The 18481-nt window shown below is 52.3% G+C and overlaps 1 protein-coding gene across 6 annotated transcripts in view; it reads left to right on the forward strand.

The window, feature by feature from the left end:
* Positions 1-9222: 9222 nt before the first annotated feature.
* SYNDIG1L (synapse differentiation inducing 1 like) overlaps positions 9223-18481 on the forward strand; it is a 23889-nt gene continuing 14630 nt past the window's right edge. For 2 of the 6 annotated variants that reach the window (XM_048307749.1, XM_048307744.1), the window contains exon 1: positions 15195-15239. In XM_048307749.1, coding sequence (XP_048163706.1) covers positions 15210-15239 — 30 coding nt within the window. In that variant the 5' untranslated portion in view covers positions 15195-15209. The other 4 variants (XM_048307746.1, XM_048307745.1, XM_048307747.1 and 1 more) reach the window with 4 other exon arrangements.

Genomic DNA, 18481 nt, shown 5'->3' on the forward strand with positions numbered 1-18481 from the left:
GGGTGCAGCCTATGCAAATTGCACTACTGGCTGAAAACAAAGAATGCACTTTGGTCCCCCACATTCCCTGTTTCCAGGGCCACAGAGATGCTGCAGGACCCTGATGCTTTGAAACACACTGGTATGGGGTGCAGTGCAGGGCAATGATACTCGGTTGTGAAGAGCCAAATCAGAGCAACTTTGCAAAGTCGGCACATCGGTCTGGAGCAGAAGCTTATTTTTGAAAACATGGGACTTTTGGACCACTGAGAGATGCTGCAATAGGGAATGATGTCCAGCCACATGTCCTGGAGGTGCTGCTATGAGATGACCCTGGTTGGGACACCTGAATCCAGAAGCTATATGGTCATTTTGCTGCTCAGGCCGTATCTGCTCTGGCCCAGAGCTGTGGGTCTCACCAGCTGGTGCAGGGAGGTGGAGGAAAAGGACAGGCAGGCCTTTGGGCAGCAATGATGCCATTTGTGCTGATGGGTTTGACATGCTGTATTAGAAATGCATCAATGAGAGAGAGGCTTGTAAAACATTTTTATTTTGTATTCTCACCTTTTAGAAATGTTTTTATGAGATTGTATCTGTAAGTATCTCACAGATAACAGTATCTTGAGTCAATTGATTATGGCACAGTCCCTCCAAACTATACCCATTTATGTCATAACCTGGCACATTCAACACTTGAAATACTTTCCTGTTTATAAATGATCTCTAGTCTGAGGCTGAGGCAGTCAAAGATACAGCTAAATCTATAACCCTGACACAGGACCCAAATAAAAAACAAGCAGCTGTATGGACTTTGTGCACAGTTTGCTTTTACAACCAAGCATCCACAAGAAAGCAAGTATACTGACCACTTCTCCTTAGATTCAAGCTCCCCACCATGGCCTGCCTGCTTGTGAATGTACTTTGGAGCTGGTCTGACTCGGTGTGGCACCAAAATGGCTGCAGATGCTGCAGCCTTGTCACTGGTCCAGCTTGGGGGATGTCCTGGGGTTAGAGAGGCAAAGCTGAATGGGCAATTTATATGACTCCTGTTTCCCTCTGGACCCCACTGCTATTGTATTTTTGTCTCTATCTCCAGGCAATCTTACCTCCTAAGGTTTGTAAGAATCTTCCTCCTGCCAATCTAGCCCCTACAATGTATTTCAGCAGCTGATGTGAATGATTATTGGCCTGCTATGGATTTCAGATGGTACATCAGTGCCACCCATGATAGTGCTTGCTCTTCAGCAGAGAGAGTACTGTCCTTGTCCTGCTGCAGTGATTCAAATGTAAGCACTTATTTTTGTAGTTCATCAATTTTGTATAAATATTTCCCTTTGAGATGAACTTTCTCTTGCTTCCTTCAGCCCATAGGTGGTATACTTTGTAAAGTTTGATAATAAGTTTTTTGGCTGATCTGTTTCTTCAGATAGCAGGGTAAAGTGTGTTTAGCACCGCAGGTATCTTCCAGATTGTATTTTTTCTCTTCCTGCAGTTCGATACAGTAACTCCAGCATAGCCCTCAGCTACTCTGCTCCCACCCAGATTCGAAGTTTTCATTATGCTGGAGGACAATTTGGTTATGAAAAGTGGTTTTAAGCTGACAGCACAAGATTTAGCAGGGCCCAGAGCCTGGAGGAGCCATTGCCCTGAGAACACGAGACTCCACAGACATCCATAGGAAGTCCATCTTGCTGTGGCACATCTGCCACTGCTCCACACCAGGGTTTCTCACCCATCTCTTCAAAGCCTTCTCTCAGGGCAGGTCTGAGAAGGAAGGGTGCTTCCCAGCTACACAGAGGTTTCTGAACAACCTCTTGCGGTGTCCAGCCAGTGACCTTCTGCAGGCTCCAGCAGTCGCTTCACTTTAGGACTGCTCATTGTAATCCCCCACAGAGGACTTCATCCCTGGATGGGTGTCGTAGCTCTACCAGCACAAAAACAAGGCAACCGTGGCCAACAAGTGACATCAGTTGTGCTTCAAAGCCCATGGCACCCCTCTGGGAAGTGCAGTTATGCTACCACCAAAACATAGCTGTGGCGTAGGAGCCTGAAACTGTTCCCCTGGCAGCTCAATGCATCCTTGGCTCATATCCCAGAGTTACATCTCTCCCATTTTTCCCTGTGACAGGTTGTTCCTGGGGATCTCCTCACCTTTACCTCCCATTTCCTGTCAAATTTCTCCTACCACTCATCAAATTTTGATATAATTTGAGCATTTTGTCATTGGAACAGAAGCAATGGTCCATTAGCATTGCCTTGGGTGTGCTCACTATCCTCCAGACCCACCCAACAGACCGCAAGCAGCCCCCAAAACAGCCTGACTGACCTCATGGGGCAACAGCAAGGCTTAAATGCTGGAGAAGGCTGGCCTGACCAGAGGAGCTGACATCATCCCAGAGCCTTGACACTTCCCCTGGCCAAGTGTAATGGACTGAGACCACAAAAACTGCAGCTTCTGCCCTCAAAGAATTGAGGTTGTCCTCAGTGAGTTGCCACTAGTTCGTTCCCTTAATCCCCTGCATTTGTTGCCCCCAATTCATACAACTTTGTATTTCATCTCTTATGCAACATTACCCCTTCACCTCTGACACTCCAAACTCCTCCAGCCTCCAGAACCCTGTTTCACAGGGTGAAGGGTCAGCGCTAGCTCTGGCCCCTGGCAAGTACAGACAAACAGAGGCTTGGTGACACACGGGCTGATCTAGTTGATGTTGGCTGAGTGGTTTGGCCCGCAGGAGCTGATGTCCATGCCTGACTAGCACGGATTTGCACATCAAATAATTTGTTGGGAGGGTGCTGAAAGGGTCATAGGGCTATAGAAAAGGAATCCAAAGTCTTTTTGTGGAGAGACAAAAATGGAAATTTTGACCTTGTCTAAAGATCGGGAATGGGCTGAAGAACCTGGTTTGACATTAAAGAGCTGAGAGCAGAAGAATGGCCTCTCTGGAGGTGCCTGCCCTCAATTTATCCATTTTCTCCCTATTAAAATCATGGCACTCTTGGGGATGACATCTCCAAAGCCCATCTCATTTGTTCATTTGAATGAAGTTCTTGATCTGAGAATTATTGCTGCTGTTGTTATTATTAATATTATTGTTATTATCATTATCATTATTATTATTATTATTTTAATATTTGAAGGCTGATAATGCCTCTGACACTAAGACAGCACTTATGAGCAAGACAAGTTCCCATCCCAAGGCTTTGGGAGCACAATTCCAGCTTCCAGTTAGTCACAGGACATCAGAATGCTGCTCTTAATGAAAAGCAATATGACGCATATGTGGTATGAGTCATTATAATGTTAACTACAGTTACTTCAAGCCCAGACATCGCCAGAATTGCTTTCCTCCCTGAAGATGATTCATGTGCCTCATGTGTGACAGCTCCGTCTTTTTTTTTTTGCTTATTCGAGTGAATTTCAATACTTTTTAAGGGTTTGGGGGGCAAAGTTCTTCTGTTCCTGTTTGACAAGTTGAATTTCCTTAATATGTTCGGAGTCAGTTTCTCAGAGATTTGATACCAGAAATGAGGAAACAAGGAGAAACCAAGAGATGTGCAGATCTGTGTGCAGGGGGTTACATCAGGAGGCTGCCCTGGTGCAAGGTCCACTCCCCACTGCAGCCATGGAGGGTGCCCTCAACTGCTCAGAAGTTGAGTACAAGCCCCCAGGGGAGGGCAGAGGGATGCTAAAGGGTCTGCAGGAGACTGCAGGATCCCAAAGACAGGGATGCAGCCCACCGCTGCCCCTCTGAGCCAGCAAGGGACTGAGCACAAATGGGGAAGGTCCCCGTGGTGCTCACACAGCTGCTTGCTGATGTCCTCATCCTAACCCTGCTGCCTGCCTTTCATCTGGGGCTTCAGCAGCCTGGTAAAGCTTCATTTCCAGAGGCATTGCCTCCTGCTAATAGCTGAATAAGGAGGTCCCCAGGGATCACTCTGCCAGCCTCTAAAGAGGGTTTATTCAGCAATTAGTCAGTGGGAGACCTGCTATCATGCAAGTGATGGTCACCTCAGGTAGCAGCTGTATTTCCTGGGGTTGGACTTAAACCTTCTGCCACCACACCACAGCACAGAGACAGTCTGAGAGCCCCCAGCTGCTGCGACTGTCCATGTCCCCACACGCACAGGCTGGGACACGTCCTCGCCTAACGTGGCTTTTTTTGGGCAGAGCGGGACAACTCTGAAAAATGAGAGGGAACAGAAAAAAAGATAGTAAGTAGAAGAATCTTTAATGAAGTGAAACACCACAGTCCAGGCCCTTGTGAGAGAGCAGGATTGAACTGTGTTGGCTCAAAGCCAGCTATGGAACATGAGGAGTTTTCTCCTTATCACCTCATCTCAAAACATGGCTCAATCCTGCTATTTGCTCTGTGCCCTCCAAGGCCCTAGGGACTAGTGGCTGCTGTCTGTACCAGCAGCAGAACCAGCCCTGGTAACAGGAAGGCTGGATCACGTCTGTCAGCCATTGACCTCACTTCTCTCGCAATCAGAGATGGGCAAGGTTTGCCAGGCAACCACATGTCACAGACTTCCATTCTTGGGAAGAACTATGCCAAAGTGAAGTCTTCAGTTTATGACTTAAATTCAAGATAATAGGATGCAGAAGTGCACAGACAGGCCTCAAACAGTCTGCCCTGTCCTCTCAGACATTTCTACAGCTGAAGTTCACTGAGCTTTTTTTTGGTACAGGCTACATGGGAGTACAGATTTGGGGCTGTTTGGATTCCCCCCCTTGATTTTCTTCATAACTCGGAGTTTTACCTTCAACAGTTGCAGAACCACAGTGAATCAGGCTGGAAGGACTGTTCTGAGGTCGTCCATGGCAGACAAGTAGTCCCACCAGCTCAGCATTTTTAAGAGACTGTTATCTTTCATGGCCAGATTTACCACAAAGCTCTGGCTGCGGGCGAAAACAGCCAAAGCATATGGAGCAGCTATTCTGGGTTTAGAGCTGCTTTGCTTTTCCAGAGCAATGCAAAGCAGCTAGACAGCACATAGGGTTCCCTTCCGTATCCCACTCGTCCTCCAGATGTCTATTTCCCTGAACATATCCCCTACATGACGTGACTGCACCCATACACACCATCTCCTTCTCCCTCCTGCCCCCTTCATATCCTTGAAAATCCCACACTGCTCCCCTGCTCTCCCAGCCTACACCACAGCTGGCTGTGGTCCAGGAGCATCAGCTCTGGACATTTGGAATTCATGGAGGTCTCTTGCCCTCATGAGGGCTTGCCCTTTTCCTTTATGACCTCCATGTCCTGTCCTCCCAAGGCAACTGTCCAGGAGAATGGGAGTTTCTTACGCTGTGAGGAGCTGGAGATTCTGCCACATACTTTAGGCATCCTGCAAGATTTCATAGTTGAAGTAAGGAAAAGGTCACACTGAATGTCTATTCACAGTATGTCAACTAGGAGCTTAATTACTGCAGAATTCAGGTGCTTTCCAAAAGTACCTCTTTCCTCCATCCATTGCGTGCCAAAGAAAAGTGCCTGACACCTGAACACTGCTGCAGTACCACTGGCAAGGGGTGGGAGGCCCCCCCCTTTGACATGGGTACATGAGACACTCAGGGCCGTGGGTGATGGGGAGCAAGGGAGGGATAGGAAGGGATTCCCTGTGGATTTTACTGCACTGAAGCATTTTAGTCTCCAGCCTCCTCAGAAGACAACATTTGCTATGAAGGAGGAAAATGACACTAATTCCAGAAGGATGCTATTCAAATATATTGCAGACACAGCCTTCTCAGGGGCTTTATCTACATTTAAAGTTGGAGTTACCCGTGTTATCAGGTGCTAATCACATCATATCAGAGTCCTGACAAGATCTGATGCTGGGTGCTATGTTTCGTAAGGGAACTGCATCTCTTATGCCTTGTTTACTGCTGCCTTCTAAATGGCCAGACTTCCTCACAAACACTTAAAAAACTTCATTCTGCCCTCCAGGGCTTAATGCTTCACTTTTACAGAAGACTTGGGGTTTTTTAACTGTATTTTTCACAATAAATGATCTGGATCTGTCTTCTAATTGAAAAACCTCAATTTATCCAGAACAGCTGAGTCATTACCAACACAGTACTGTAATATTTTTATTATTTTCTGTATCCTTCTATGAAAGCAATCTGACAGCATGTTCGTGGTTTTTTTCCTCACCACTGTACATTAACCAGATGGTTTTTGCTCTATTGTCCACAGATACACCCACATAATTTTTTTGCCTTCATGCTTCCAGTTAATTTAGAAATCACTAGTGATTATGAAGCATTGGAGTTTTTCCTTCCAATATGTTTTACCTTCCCCTTGTCCACGCTTAATTTCTTCTCCCATCACGCTGCCGAATTAATTAGCTTTGGCTCATCCCTCTGAAGCTTCTCTCCCATTCTAGATTTCACTAATCTGATCATTTTTAATAGCTGCAAATATAACTTTAATCTGCTTGGTGCTCCCCTCAGCCATCATAAATAGGTACTTCAAATCCCCCGCACACCTCACCGGCACAAAGTGCACTGAGTGCCTCTGACAAGCGGGTCCTTCCTGATGTCCTCTGGTCCTGCTGATGCAGTCGCCTGAGCAGCAATGACCAATCATCTCAGGTGTGGTGTGTTTCCCTTTCATTGTATTTTCACTCTCTGTTTCTGTTTCTTTGAGGATGCTCTGCAGCTGAACCCTCACCTTTGCAGAGGCCTTCCAGCTATTGGGCATTTTAGTAGTGCCTGCCCCTTTCTGGCGTGAAATCTCTCATCTCAGCACTTTGCTTGTGATTGTTTGGCAGGAGTTCAGGCTTTTAGTCTTGAGTGATCTGGGGTTTTTTTGGCCGTCAATAAAGTAGTGTTACCAAATTTGTCATGGCATATTTATCTGTTGCTATGTCTGTAGTTAAATGAAGCATGTGAAGCTCAGAACGTATTGGCAGGCAGATTTTAATGTTTTAGAGAACATAATCAAAACAAAACCCCACCTTCCCATGCCAGGCAGGCCTGAAACACAAGTACAGCCTTTTCCTCTTGTATTTTATGTCTCCAGCAACATTTTTTCTAATTACTTTTTAAGAGGTGCATCATTTGGATTGTATAACAAGTCCAATGGGATAGTGCATCAGCTAATATTTAATGTAATGAGATGTCATTTCCTTCTGCTGGATGGATTCTCAACAGAGTCCCCCTTGCAGCTGAGAGCAAAGGGCTGTTTTGATATCCATTTTCATTTCATTCATCCCAGAGGATGCATAAATACAACAAGAAGTTTCTGTGGAGTGGGAGGTTCTGTACATTTTGCTACATTCCCTTCAGAGTCTGTCCCTTTTTCTGGGCAGGAAAGTTTCCAACTGGCAGCTTATCCTCAGTGCCCCAGAAGTGTTTTATCTCTTGCTGACTCTTCTAGGTCACACAGCCTTTTGCCTCATGTCACCTCCCAGGGACACTGCCCGTCTCTAATCTGGACTGAATGGCTGCTGTTATAAAAGCAAAGCCCCAAACCACATCACTTAGGCTGGTTTTCGCTGTACCTCCACAAGCATGTACATATCTGTGTATCATACATTTCTCTCAGAGCCGCTCAAGGTCGAAGAGGCTTTGATTTGGGATGCTAATGTCACCTTCTCATTGTTAAAACAGGAGAAACGGTGCTGCAGCTCTGCTGCTAAGCAGCATATCTGTAAAAGTTGGTGAGGGCTAATCCTCTGCCCCACCAGGCAATTGCTGCACCTGGACATTAAGCCAGGGATATGTGTGGCTCTGGTGAAGGATGGAGCAGCCATCCCCGGCTGATGGAAGGAGCTGGCCGGAGATGAGCAGGGACAGCTGTGGTGGAGGTGACCATGCACACCATGGTGGCAGTGTTGCCTCTGTGAGCTGTGCTCCATGCTCCCAGCCTTCTGCATGTGGTAAAGCCAAGGAAGTTTTCTGGGCCTCGGCAGGCCACGGATGAAGATGCTTCATCCAGCAACTGAGTTTTTCTTTCATGCTCCCCCAGGACAGGGAGAAATGGTGTTTTGAGCCTGTCTTGCTTCCCTACACCTCCACAGCCCCTCCATCCCTGCCAAGAGGCTGTCCTTGTGGAATGAGGCCTCTTTGCCTTTAATTACCCCGTGCTGGCTGGACACAGCTGCATGGGATCTCATAACTGAGGCAAACAGCAGGACTGGGAATGAGGCAGTCAGTGGTGACCACATCCCCATGAGCTCCCAAAGACGTGAGCAGGACTCTTATGGGGACTTTCACTTGGGAAAGGCGATTGCCACCAAACCTGTTTGTTTCCACCCATGCAACAGCAAGTCCCACTGACTCCTCTGCTTCCTCACAGGGCTGCAGCTCACCCCACAGCCACGCTGTATCTTGAGGTGTACACAGCCAGTGCTTTATTTCACACCTGCTGGGACTTTGCTGGAGTTGGAGTTCTCAGGGCTGAAGGAACCACTACAAGTCATCTGCTCTGTCCCTGTGTCCCAAGTCACATCCTGAGGCCGCTTCCAAAGGATTCTTCTAATCTGGATTGACAAACCTAGGATGGCAGAGATGCAAAACTTCCTTTACTGCACCCCTAGCCCTTTCCTGTCTGTCCCACTCCCTAGGGACATAGGGACAGCTATTTCCTTCTTAGATTCCCCTCAAGCTATGCTGTCTGTGTCTGGCCACAGGGACCTGTTTTCCCTGGAGATCTCTCTGTTCATAGCAGCAGCCTTTGTGCTCTGGCTGACATCCTCAAAGACAGCTTCCCTGCTGAGGCCCCCAACCCAGGGCTGGCATTCTGTGCTCAAATCTTCCCCAGACCTGCTGGGAGTTGCCAACAGTGGGACACACAGATTACCCCCAGGGAGGGAAAGCAGGCCAGCTGTCACTGCTTCATTGGGGAACACACACGCTTCAGTCCTGTTCTTAGCCCACATAATTCAGCCCTTTTAGCTTTGCAAAAGGGTGTCTCTGCTGCTACTGGAAAGATGTGCAGCTATCTGAGAGCTGGAGCAGAGGGGAGGCTGCCCTGCCCATCTCCTTCCCTAGCCAGTGCCCCAGCCCCTCTGGTAATGGGACCTTGAGACCCAGCTGCCCTGGTACATAGCCCATCAGCTGTCAGTTCAGCTCCTGGAAGAAGCTGGGAGGTGTTAGAGACAAGCCTGGACCTTCAGAAAGTCGCATTGTACCGAGAAGACACAGCGTGGTCCCCAGGAAGCCTCAGTGTGGGCTGCGGAGGGTGACAGCTGGGTAGTGTTGCTGGTGGACACGGGTGGCTGTGGGTCGCACCTGAGTCTGCCTGTCACGGACTGCTCCTGGCAAAGCAGCACAGAGGATGGGTGAAGGCAGGCAGCTCTCTGCCGCTCAAGCAGGTCGCTGTCGCTAGACCAGGCTCCAGCCGCGTGTGTATCTGCCAACAGTCGTCTCGGTGCTGGGTGCTCCTGAGGTGGGGAAAACTATTAGGGGGACATCTAGGGAGTTTAGGAATAGCAGGGCATCGGTGCAGGGCTCAGGGAGCTGCCGGAGCGTGAGGGAGCATCACGGGCTTCCCGGGACATTTGGGGGCGTGGGGGGGAAATGGGCGCAGGAAGAATGGGCTGTTGGGGCTGTGGTGTTGACTCTTGCTGTGCTGGTGCAAACCCGGGTTAACTCCGCTGGTCGGAGTGGTGCCCAGAAACGTGTGAGGCAGATCAGCCTTCCACCCTGGTCCTTACGGAGCAGGGCAGAAAAATACCCGACTGAGCCAGCAAACGAGCTGGCTGTCCCTGGGGTGCAGCGCTCAGGCCGGGCTACCTGTCCCCTCAGCACCGGCTCGGGCACCGAGAAATCGCTTTTATCCTTTTCCTTTAAACTCTGCTCGCTGGCACTGGGTCTTTCCCTTGCTGGGGGAGTGGGAAGGGCTGTGCCCTGGGAAATGCAGCGATCCGAAGAGAAAGGAGAGAGTTTGTGCCGTGTTATCGGAAGCAGCGGGAGAAGCAGTCACGTCGGGAGCCGCAGCACGACTCCCGTTAGCCAGCCCTCGAGCCGCTGATCGCAGCAGCGGGCGAGCGCGGCTCTGCGGGCGCGGAGGTGAAGCGCGGTCCGGCCGCAGCCGGAGCGCTGCGCCGCTCCCCGCCGGCACCGCGCGGTGCTCTGCGCTGCCGCACTCCGGCGCCGGCCGGGGCTCCGCCGCTCCCGCCGCTCCCCACGGCCGCGGCCGGGCCCGCCGCAGGGCCGCCGGGAGCCCACCCGGCCACAGGCCGCGGCGGGGCCGCCGAGCCGCTGCCGGGCGCCGTCATGCCAGCCGCCGCCTCTCCACTCCTGCCGCCGGTGCTCCAACTTGGCGGGTGAGCCCTTCCTCGACACGCAGGTAAGGACCCGCGTACAGCTCTCGGGTGGGGGCACCCCCGCTGGCGCCCGGGCGGTCGGCGTTCCCGGGGGGTCCGGGAGCTCGTCCCCAGCGTCCCCAGGCTTCTCCAGTGGGATGGCAGCACGTCCCCAGGGAAAGGCAGCCCCGCGCCGAGGTTGAGTTGGCCCCAGGGGAGTCAGAAAATACGCTGGGGGACGTAAAGATGAAAGGCTACAACCTGGAGAAACCAGGACAAATTGCCTCGTCAGAGGCTCTGGCGTGGCCAAAATGTAAAGATTGCAACCAAAGTTTTGGAGGCCAGATCTGTCGGAGCAATTGCAATGGCACCTTGGACCCAGCCTGCTTTCGGGACTCCCTCCCCGGGTGGCAGCTCAGCCGCCGGCTGAAGTTTGGGGGTGGTTTTCCTTCTGCCGAGAAGCCTCAGCAGCCGGCGGCAGCCACGCCACTGCCGGGCATCCCCGGGATGCAGCTGGGCAGGGGAACAGTCCGGGGACCTCGGTAGATCTGGCTATTGACGGTGCCGTGACTTGTGCCAACGACACGGCTTCCCTGAGCAGCACCATCTCCCTATAGCCCTGAGGATGCCCTCCCATTTTGTGTCTGGTGGAAAAAGCCACTCGTTCAGGAGTTTCAATGGGAAGCACTTTCCGTCTCTACCCAGTGCCTGTTTGTAATTCCTTCTCCGAAGCTGCTGCGGGTTTCACAAAAGCCATGCTGCTCTCCCAAAACCCATTTTATTGGGCTGCTTCCTTTGCTTCTGAAAAAGATAAATTCCCTTTTCATTAGCTTGGGATCTGCCACCAGTAAAAACCTTTTTCCCAGGAGGAAGGTAGCGCTGTATAAATACCAGGGATAACCAGAGAAGTGGGGTCTGAGCCTGCCTGCCACACGCAAGGAAAAAAATAGCTTTGGTCTCTGAGGGATAGTTGCTGGTTACTTTGTAGATTGTCAGGAGAAGAAATTACCCAAGTCAAAATGCAGTGACTGCATTTCTCTGGCAAAAGTTTCTTGTGTTGTAAAAGCGGCTGGCAGAGCTAAAGCTTTGGGGACCTGAATCCACTTCAGTTCGTCTCCCTGAACCACCATCAGAGGCAGGTAATAAACACCATTATTAAAGAATGAGTAATTTGCTGCAGCTCCAGCACGGTGAATTTGTTCAGCAGATCCCTGCTTTTGCGTGGTACCCAACTCATTCCTGCCCTCAGTCCAGCCTGCAGACATCACCATCAATTGCAGGGAAGTGACCAAGTACTTGGCAAAAAGTTGGCCATTAAAATCCCCCTCTATCACCTACAAGCTCCCTGGAGCAAGCCCCAAAGGGGGCAATCCTGCCCAGCCCAGGAGCTTATGGCAGAGCAGTCTGTGGGCCCCTGGCATGGGCATGGGCACTTCAAGTCGTTTTGGTTTGTCTGGCACCCTCACAGCCTTCTGCTTGTGTTAGGATGTACTCACATCTTTCCAGGACTATCTTTGACTTCACCAGGTAATCCAAAGCTCTGCCCTTGCTGCCCCCCTTTTTCTGGCTAATTTCTAAAGCCCTCGACCTGAGCCTGTGATTGGCAGGTACCACTTGCAGGAGCTGCAACTCCATTGCTGCTTTCAGGGTGGTAATTTCAGGCAAGGTTTTCAGACAGAATTTCTCTATTTGTCGAAATGGAGATGGGCAAATGATTGACTTTTCTGAGTGAAGGGCCATGGCACAGCACTAGAGAAGGAAAAATAATCCATTACAGGTTTCCTCCAAATTGTCCTTCTGTTGCTCTTTCTCTGTCAAGTGAAGAAGGCAGCAAACCAAACCAAACACTGCTCAACCTGGAAGGGAAGGCTACAATGATCCCCGGTATTTTTTGGGTCTGTCACTTAAACCAGCTTCCTTTTGGAGTAAAACCCTTCAGGTACACTTTGAAAACCAGAGCTGGTCACAGGATTTGTCCCCAGGCTGTATGTCTGGAAGCTCAACAGCTGGTGTGAAAAATTGGCCCAAGGCACATCAGAGATTTGATGCCACGTGTGACAGCCACTCTGGTGCTGCTCCTGAGCTGGGCAGAGGTTTCTCTGCAAATCCTTCCTGCTCTCCATGACTTCCATGGTGGCAGGGGAGGACAAAAGGGTGATGCTGAGGCTTGTCCCACACAACAGGGACATGCTGGGAGGGAAACACCATGAGCAGAATGTCCTCGCTCAGCCCACACAGGACCAACAGTGCAGCTCACCCAGCACACAGCTGCTTCTTTCAACACACTATGACTCTGGATGGGTGCAAGAAGCAACCTGAGTCCTGTCCCAGGGAGGTGGTGACATGGCCTGGGAAGAGAAATGGGCCAGGAAGAAAGGAAAAGCATCCATACAGCAAATGAAGGAGCAGCCCAGAGGGCGCCTCTGCAAGGCAATTGGCAAGGTCAGGGAAAAGAAAATGTGGCATTGTTTTGCAACAGCTGTTTCCATACTATATGGAAAAAAAATTAGCACTATCCTCTGCATGATCCTGGAGTCTGATACTGTGGGATGGACAAGGGTTGTGGGATGGCTGGGGGAAGCTGTTGCCTTTCCTCTCACCATATTCCCGACGATAGAATAAACGAGTGTGAACTGTCCCTCCTCCAACTCAGAGGGCACATCTCCACTTGAGTATTCTTTGGCAGTATGGAATTTTGGAATAGGAAAGAGACTCTCTACATCTGGTTTGGATTGCACCTTTTGACCCAAGTAATAATTTTAACACCTTGAAGTTTATCTGGGGTTTGCCATATGGGAAGACAGCAATCCACTTATTTGCTGGACCAGGAAATCAGCTTACTGCTGATAAATACACACTGGTTTTGGAAACTTAGGGTTTGGAAAAGTAAGTTGGAGAGGTGTCATCTCCACAGCATAAGTTCATTTTTAAAGAGAGAGCACATCATTGGCAGATGAGTTAAACATCTGAACTACAGAGGAACCTTGTGAATCCCCAGGAGAATCAGAACACAGTAAGCAAGGTGGAAATAGCCCTGAGCTGAAGGCAGGGAGACATGGATAAAATAAACAGGGCAGTGGGGAAAGCAGGGTGCTGGCATGCTCGAGCCTTCAGGGTGCTAATGAATCGTCTGAGTATGGATAGGTTTTAAACAGAGACAAACGAGCAGTCCTTAACAGACGCTTTACATTGCCAGCTTCAATAGATAAGAGGGGGATTTTCAGGGAGATGTGAGGATGGAGTTAGGTGCTGTGGCTAAGCTGTTCTATCAGCAAGCCACAGCTGTGAAGGGGAGGACATCTTTCTGTCACCCCGACAACTGCTGCCAACTTGAGCACTATGTCCCTGTCCCCATTTTGGTCTCTGACGGTGCAAGTCTCTCACCTGGAAGAAAGCCAAGTCCCACCTGTCTGACCACTTCTGTGCTGGGTGCCCGGATGGTGAAGGGAGATCATCCCTGGGGCGCAGACCTGCAAATGGTCCCAGGCTGGGCTGCAGGGCCAAGGGGAGCAGGGCTGGTCCTGGAGGGGAGCATGAGGCACAGGTCTGCTCCAGCACAGGGTATTGCTGCTCTCAGAGTGGTCTGTGGGGAGGACAGGGTGCAGGGTCCCATGGTAACAGCAGCCATGAATGGCCTGTGGGACTTCATGGGCAGGAGAAGAGCCTTGAAGTAGAGATGATGGGACTGGAGAAAAGGGTATGGACGAAAGTACCTGCTTGGAGAAGAACATGGAGCCATTTAGGATAACCACTGTGTTCACTTCCATACTGAGTATAAATAGTGATGGAGAAAACCTGATGTGAAATCAAGGACTGTAGCCATTAGCAGAGGAAAATGGGCCATGAGCAAAATTACAGTCTGCCAGCAAGAGCTTCTGTGAATCTTCCAGTGGCAGAGAGAACGTCTTGATAGTAAACACATCTTGAAGGACCTCTGTGAGCAGTCCAGTGGGATACTTTTTGTCTCTTTGGCCACTCCGAGCAAGGAGGCTGGTCTCAGGACAGGGGTTGGGCTGCCTCTGTGCTGGAAGCATTGGAGCCCAGGTGTCAGGGAGTTTGGTTCTCAGTGGCTCTGTATGTATGAATGTTTTTAAGTAGGTTTTCTACATTGAGGGCAAGATGCCAATGCCCCTCGCCCCAGAGAGCGGCCTTAGGGTACTTCCTTAGGGTGGTCCTGAGCTGAGGAAGAGGAGGTAGAAGCCCAGACCCAGTCCGAGCTCATGTTTCTCCAGGACAGTGATTTAGGTGTTGTAGCAGGCAGGGGAATTAGTCTCCCCTGACCCTGGACTGATATTTTTTGGCTGAGATAAGCAGTGAGAGCCCAACAGCCTCCAAAGCTGTCTTCACTGGCTGATGCCTCAAAGGGATGGAGATGCTGACTGTCCCGGCAAGCCTCCACGCCTGGGAGTCATTGCCCTGACCTCCACTACCTCCCAGCAACCCTGCTGGGTTCCTGTACAGGAAAGTGAAGAAGCCTCTGGTGAAAGCAATCCATCAGCTTTGTTTGGCGTCATGTGCCCTTTTAAAGCCTCTCACTGGGGCTTTTTGTTGAAGGTGCTGCAGGGCTGCTGGTTGGTTGGGTGCAAACCCATCAGGAGTGCTCTGAGGCTGAGAGGACTTGTCCCAGTGTGGCTGTTGGAACTTCCCGAACTTGCCCATCCCTGATCCTTTCCTGGTGCACTTCCCTGGCCCAGTGCTGCCAGCCAGGTCACCCAGTCTGCTCTGCCTCAGTTGGGCACCCCACGGCCACTCTGCTGCCCTCCAGCTCCGAGCCAGTCTCGGGAGCAGCCCCCCTACACTGCCTCCTCTCCTCCTTGATCCCATGTACACAGGACAGCCTGCAGAAACTTCCGACAACCACCTTATTTACTTGTTTGCGTTTCCTGCTGAAAAAAAGGAATGCCGAGAGAGTCCAAATCTGCTAATTTTACACCTAGCCACCCACACCACCATGTGCTTTATTTCCATCACCATCCATGCTGCCTCCATCCCGCATCACCAGCTCGGTGAGCCCTTCCCGTATCTCTCGTGCCTGAGGGGCACGGCGAGGTGCACCCGGCAGGCTCGGTGAGCTCGGACCCCGGGCCGACGCCGTGCTCCCACTAGAGGAGCCAGCGCCAGCCATGGGGTGTTGGGGCGCCGTAGCCGTCCCCAGCGATCTGGACATACAGGCACCGGGCCCAGGCTTTGCCCGCAGCCGCCGTCCCGGCCCCGCGATGCTCCGAGTGCCGGCGGCGGGCGGGGTTGGGGAGCGGCCGGGCCCCACGGCCGGAGCGGTGCGGGGCTGTTCGGGCAGTGCGGGGCGGTGCGGGGCTGTGCGGGGCTGTGCGGGGCGGTTCAGGCGGTGCCGGGCTGTGCGGGACTGTTCGGGCGGTGCGGGGCTATTCGGGCTGTGCGGGGCTGTGCGGGGCTGTGCAGGGCTGTGCGGAGCGGTGCGGGGCTGTTCGGGCGGTGCGGGGCTGTGCGGAGCGGTGCGGAGCGGTGTGGGGCTGTGCGGGGCTGTGCGGGGCTGTGCGGGGCGGTGCGGGGCTGTTCGGACTGTGCGGGGCGGTGCGGGGCTGTGCGGGGCGGTGCGGGGCTGTTCGGGCTGTGCGGAGCTGTGCGGAGCTGTGCGGGGCGGTGCGGAGCGGTGCGGGGCTGTGCGGAGCTGTGCGGGGCTGTGCGGGGCGGTGCGGGGCTGTGCGGAGCTGTGCGGAGCTGTGCGGGGCGGTGCGGGGCTATTCGGGCGGTGCGGGGCTGTGCGGAGCTGTGCGGAGCTGTGCGGGGCTGTGCGCGGCGGGCGCTGCGCGGAGCGCCGGGGACACCTGGCGGCCGCCTGGCGAGCGCCGGACGCTGCCGGGGCGGGGGACGCGGCAGCCACGAACACCCTGCCGGCGCCTGTGTGCAGGCACTGCCGGTGTGAAGCTGGGTGCTCTGGGGATGCCTGCTCGGAGGCAATGGAGTTTCCACTGCTCCCCTGTTGATGTGATGCGCACGGGCAGTGTGTCCAGATTGCTGCCACAGGCGCTGGGGACAGGGCGGTGGCAGAGCCCCAGCCCTGTAGAGTTCCTGGAACGGCTGCTCCAAAACCAGCCCGGCTCTTCCCTGACAGCCCCCAGGGATGGATTTGCTGCTCCTTAGCATTAGGAGCAACACCTTAGTTTTGAGCATGGCTGGGTCAGAACACTGCCACAGAGAAACATTTTTATCAGAGACAATAAAGACTCGATTTCCACCTGGAAATTGCCCAATTTGACTTGTGGTCCTTGAAAAGCAGCCCATCACATCCCAATTCTCAGAGCAATTTTGTCTCTGTTGGAGCCAGTAGCCCTTTGGTACTGGCTTTCCACCTGTCAGGAGATCAGAACAAGCACTTTATTCACTCCTTTCCAGCTCTATCAAACCAGCTGCATCAAAGGTGTGAATCAGATTCTCTACATCACAAATGCCTCAGCTATCCTCCCTCTAATCCAAGTCCACAGGCTTTGTGTCACCCTCTTCCTCCCCTCCTGGTCCTCACCAACTCTTTCCCCTCCAGCAGCTTCATAGTCCTTTCCTTCTCCATGTCGGTGGCCAGGGTCCAGCTCTCTGGCTCAGATGTCACTGTGCTTCCCCTGCCCCATGCTTCTTGCCCACCATTTCCCTTCCCACTGCTGTCCCTACTGTGCTCTTTTGTTTCTCTGTGTACCATCTCTGCCAGCCCCATTGGGGCTGTCATGTCTCTCCACCCTTCCTTCCTGCCCCACATTGAGACCTGCCTCCCTCACATCACCCCGCTGACCTTTCCGTCCCCAAGGCCACCTCACCTGATGGTTGTGCCACAGCAACCTTTCCCAGGACTGGTGAAGGCTTTGTCATACCCCAGGGATGAACAGCCTCTCAATCTGCATGCTGGTGCTGTGCCCAAGACAGAAGCAGTGGTGTGGAGACGAGCACCGATGGGAGGGCTTGAGTGTTGGCTGGAGCAAAACTGCTTTCTGCAATCGTGTCTGTGGTGCTGATGAAAGCACTTCCTTCTCCCCTTGAGCTGTGGTTCACCCTGCAGGGCGCAGGGCTGAGACATGCCAGGTGTCCATACTGCTGCACAGGCTCCTGTGGCTGAGAGAGGGCTTGGTCCACTCCTGCCAGACACATTGTCCATGAGCTTTCACAGCCCTTCTGTCACCCCCCCCTCCTCCCCCCTCCCCCCCAAATGACAGCTGCCCAGGCAGCTCTGCCTTTGCTTCTCAGCAGCCTTTGTGAGATGGTTTTCTCTTGGGCAGAATCATAAGCTTGGTTGCCCAGAGGCAGAGGTACTGTGTCCTGGCAGGACTTGGGCCTCTGCTTAGAAGATCCAAAGCACCTTCTGAGAGCTCCTAGGAGGGTCTGGGCTCAGGGCCATGTGCTAGACAAATCTCCTATGCTTTCCTATTCCATCAGGAGTGGGTCCACGTCTGTCCTGGGGCTTATGGCAGCTGTACCTGGCCATGGTGCTGCTTAACATCAGCTCGATCAGGAACAGGCATTCACACTGTCCCCTGCCCTCGGACCAGCCAGGGCATGGCAGTGCAATGGTACAACCAGTACCTCAGGGCACCGACCTCCCCTGGTGCTGTCCTGAAAGGGAAAGCCTTCCGCCAGGGTGGGCTAACCTTCTCACTCGGGAGTCTGGGGACATGCATCACAGCCACAACCTGCTAATGAGCCCGGGAAGCAAGGCAGAGTGTTTGCTTGACAGGGCAATTAAATGATGATTGATTCCTGGAACAGCTACTTAATTCATCATTAACTGGCTTATCATAGCCGGCATCTGTGCCAAGGGTCCCTCTGAGAACTGCCTCAAGGGATGTGGTGTGGAGGTGAGATCTGTGAAATAGGAAGCTAAATTTGCTATCTCTTTATTTTCATGCCTTATTTTGGCTCCTTTTACCCAGTACTCGCCTTAAGAACCTGAGAGTACACATCGCAGCTGTGCATTTCCCACTCTGCTGGGGACTGCTGCAAGTAGGCTGGGGAGCGTGGGGGGCCCTGCTCAGCCAGCTGGTTACAGGAGCAGCCGCGCACAGGGGGATGCAGTTCAGTAGGGAGCCAGCAGCTGTCAGGCAGCAGTAGAGCTGCAGCGATGGTTCAGCTCAGCTAGGGCACTGAAGTCTGCCTCTTCCCAGGTGTGCCCACGTTGAGCTTGTGTGTTTGTATGTGCTTGTATGTGCCTCCCTGTGCACCTAGCAGCATCTCACCACCATTACCTGCTGCCAGTGCTGCCCAGACTAGCCCCATGGGGCTAATGGAT

The sequence above is a fragment of the Corvus hawaiiensis genome, chromosome 6, assembly GCF_020740725.1.
Source record: "Corvus hawaiiensis isolate bCorHaw1 chromosome 6, bCorHaw1.pri.cur, whole genome shotgun sequence".
Classification (NCBI taxonomy): Eukaryota; Metazoa; Chordata; class Aves; order Passeriformes; family Corvidae; genus Corvus; species Corvus hawaiiensis.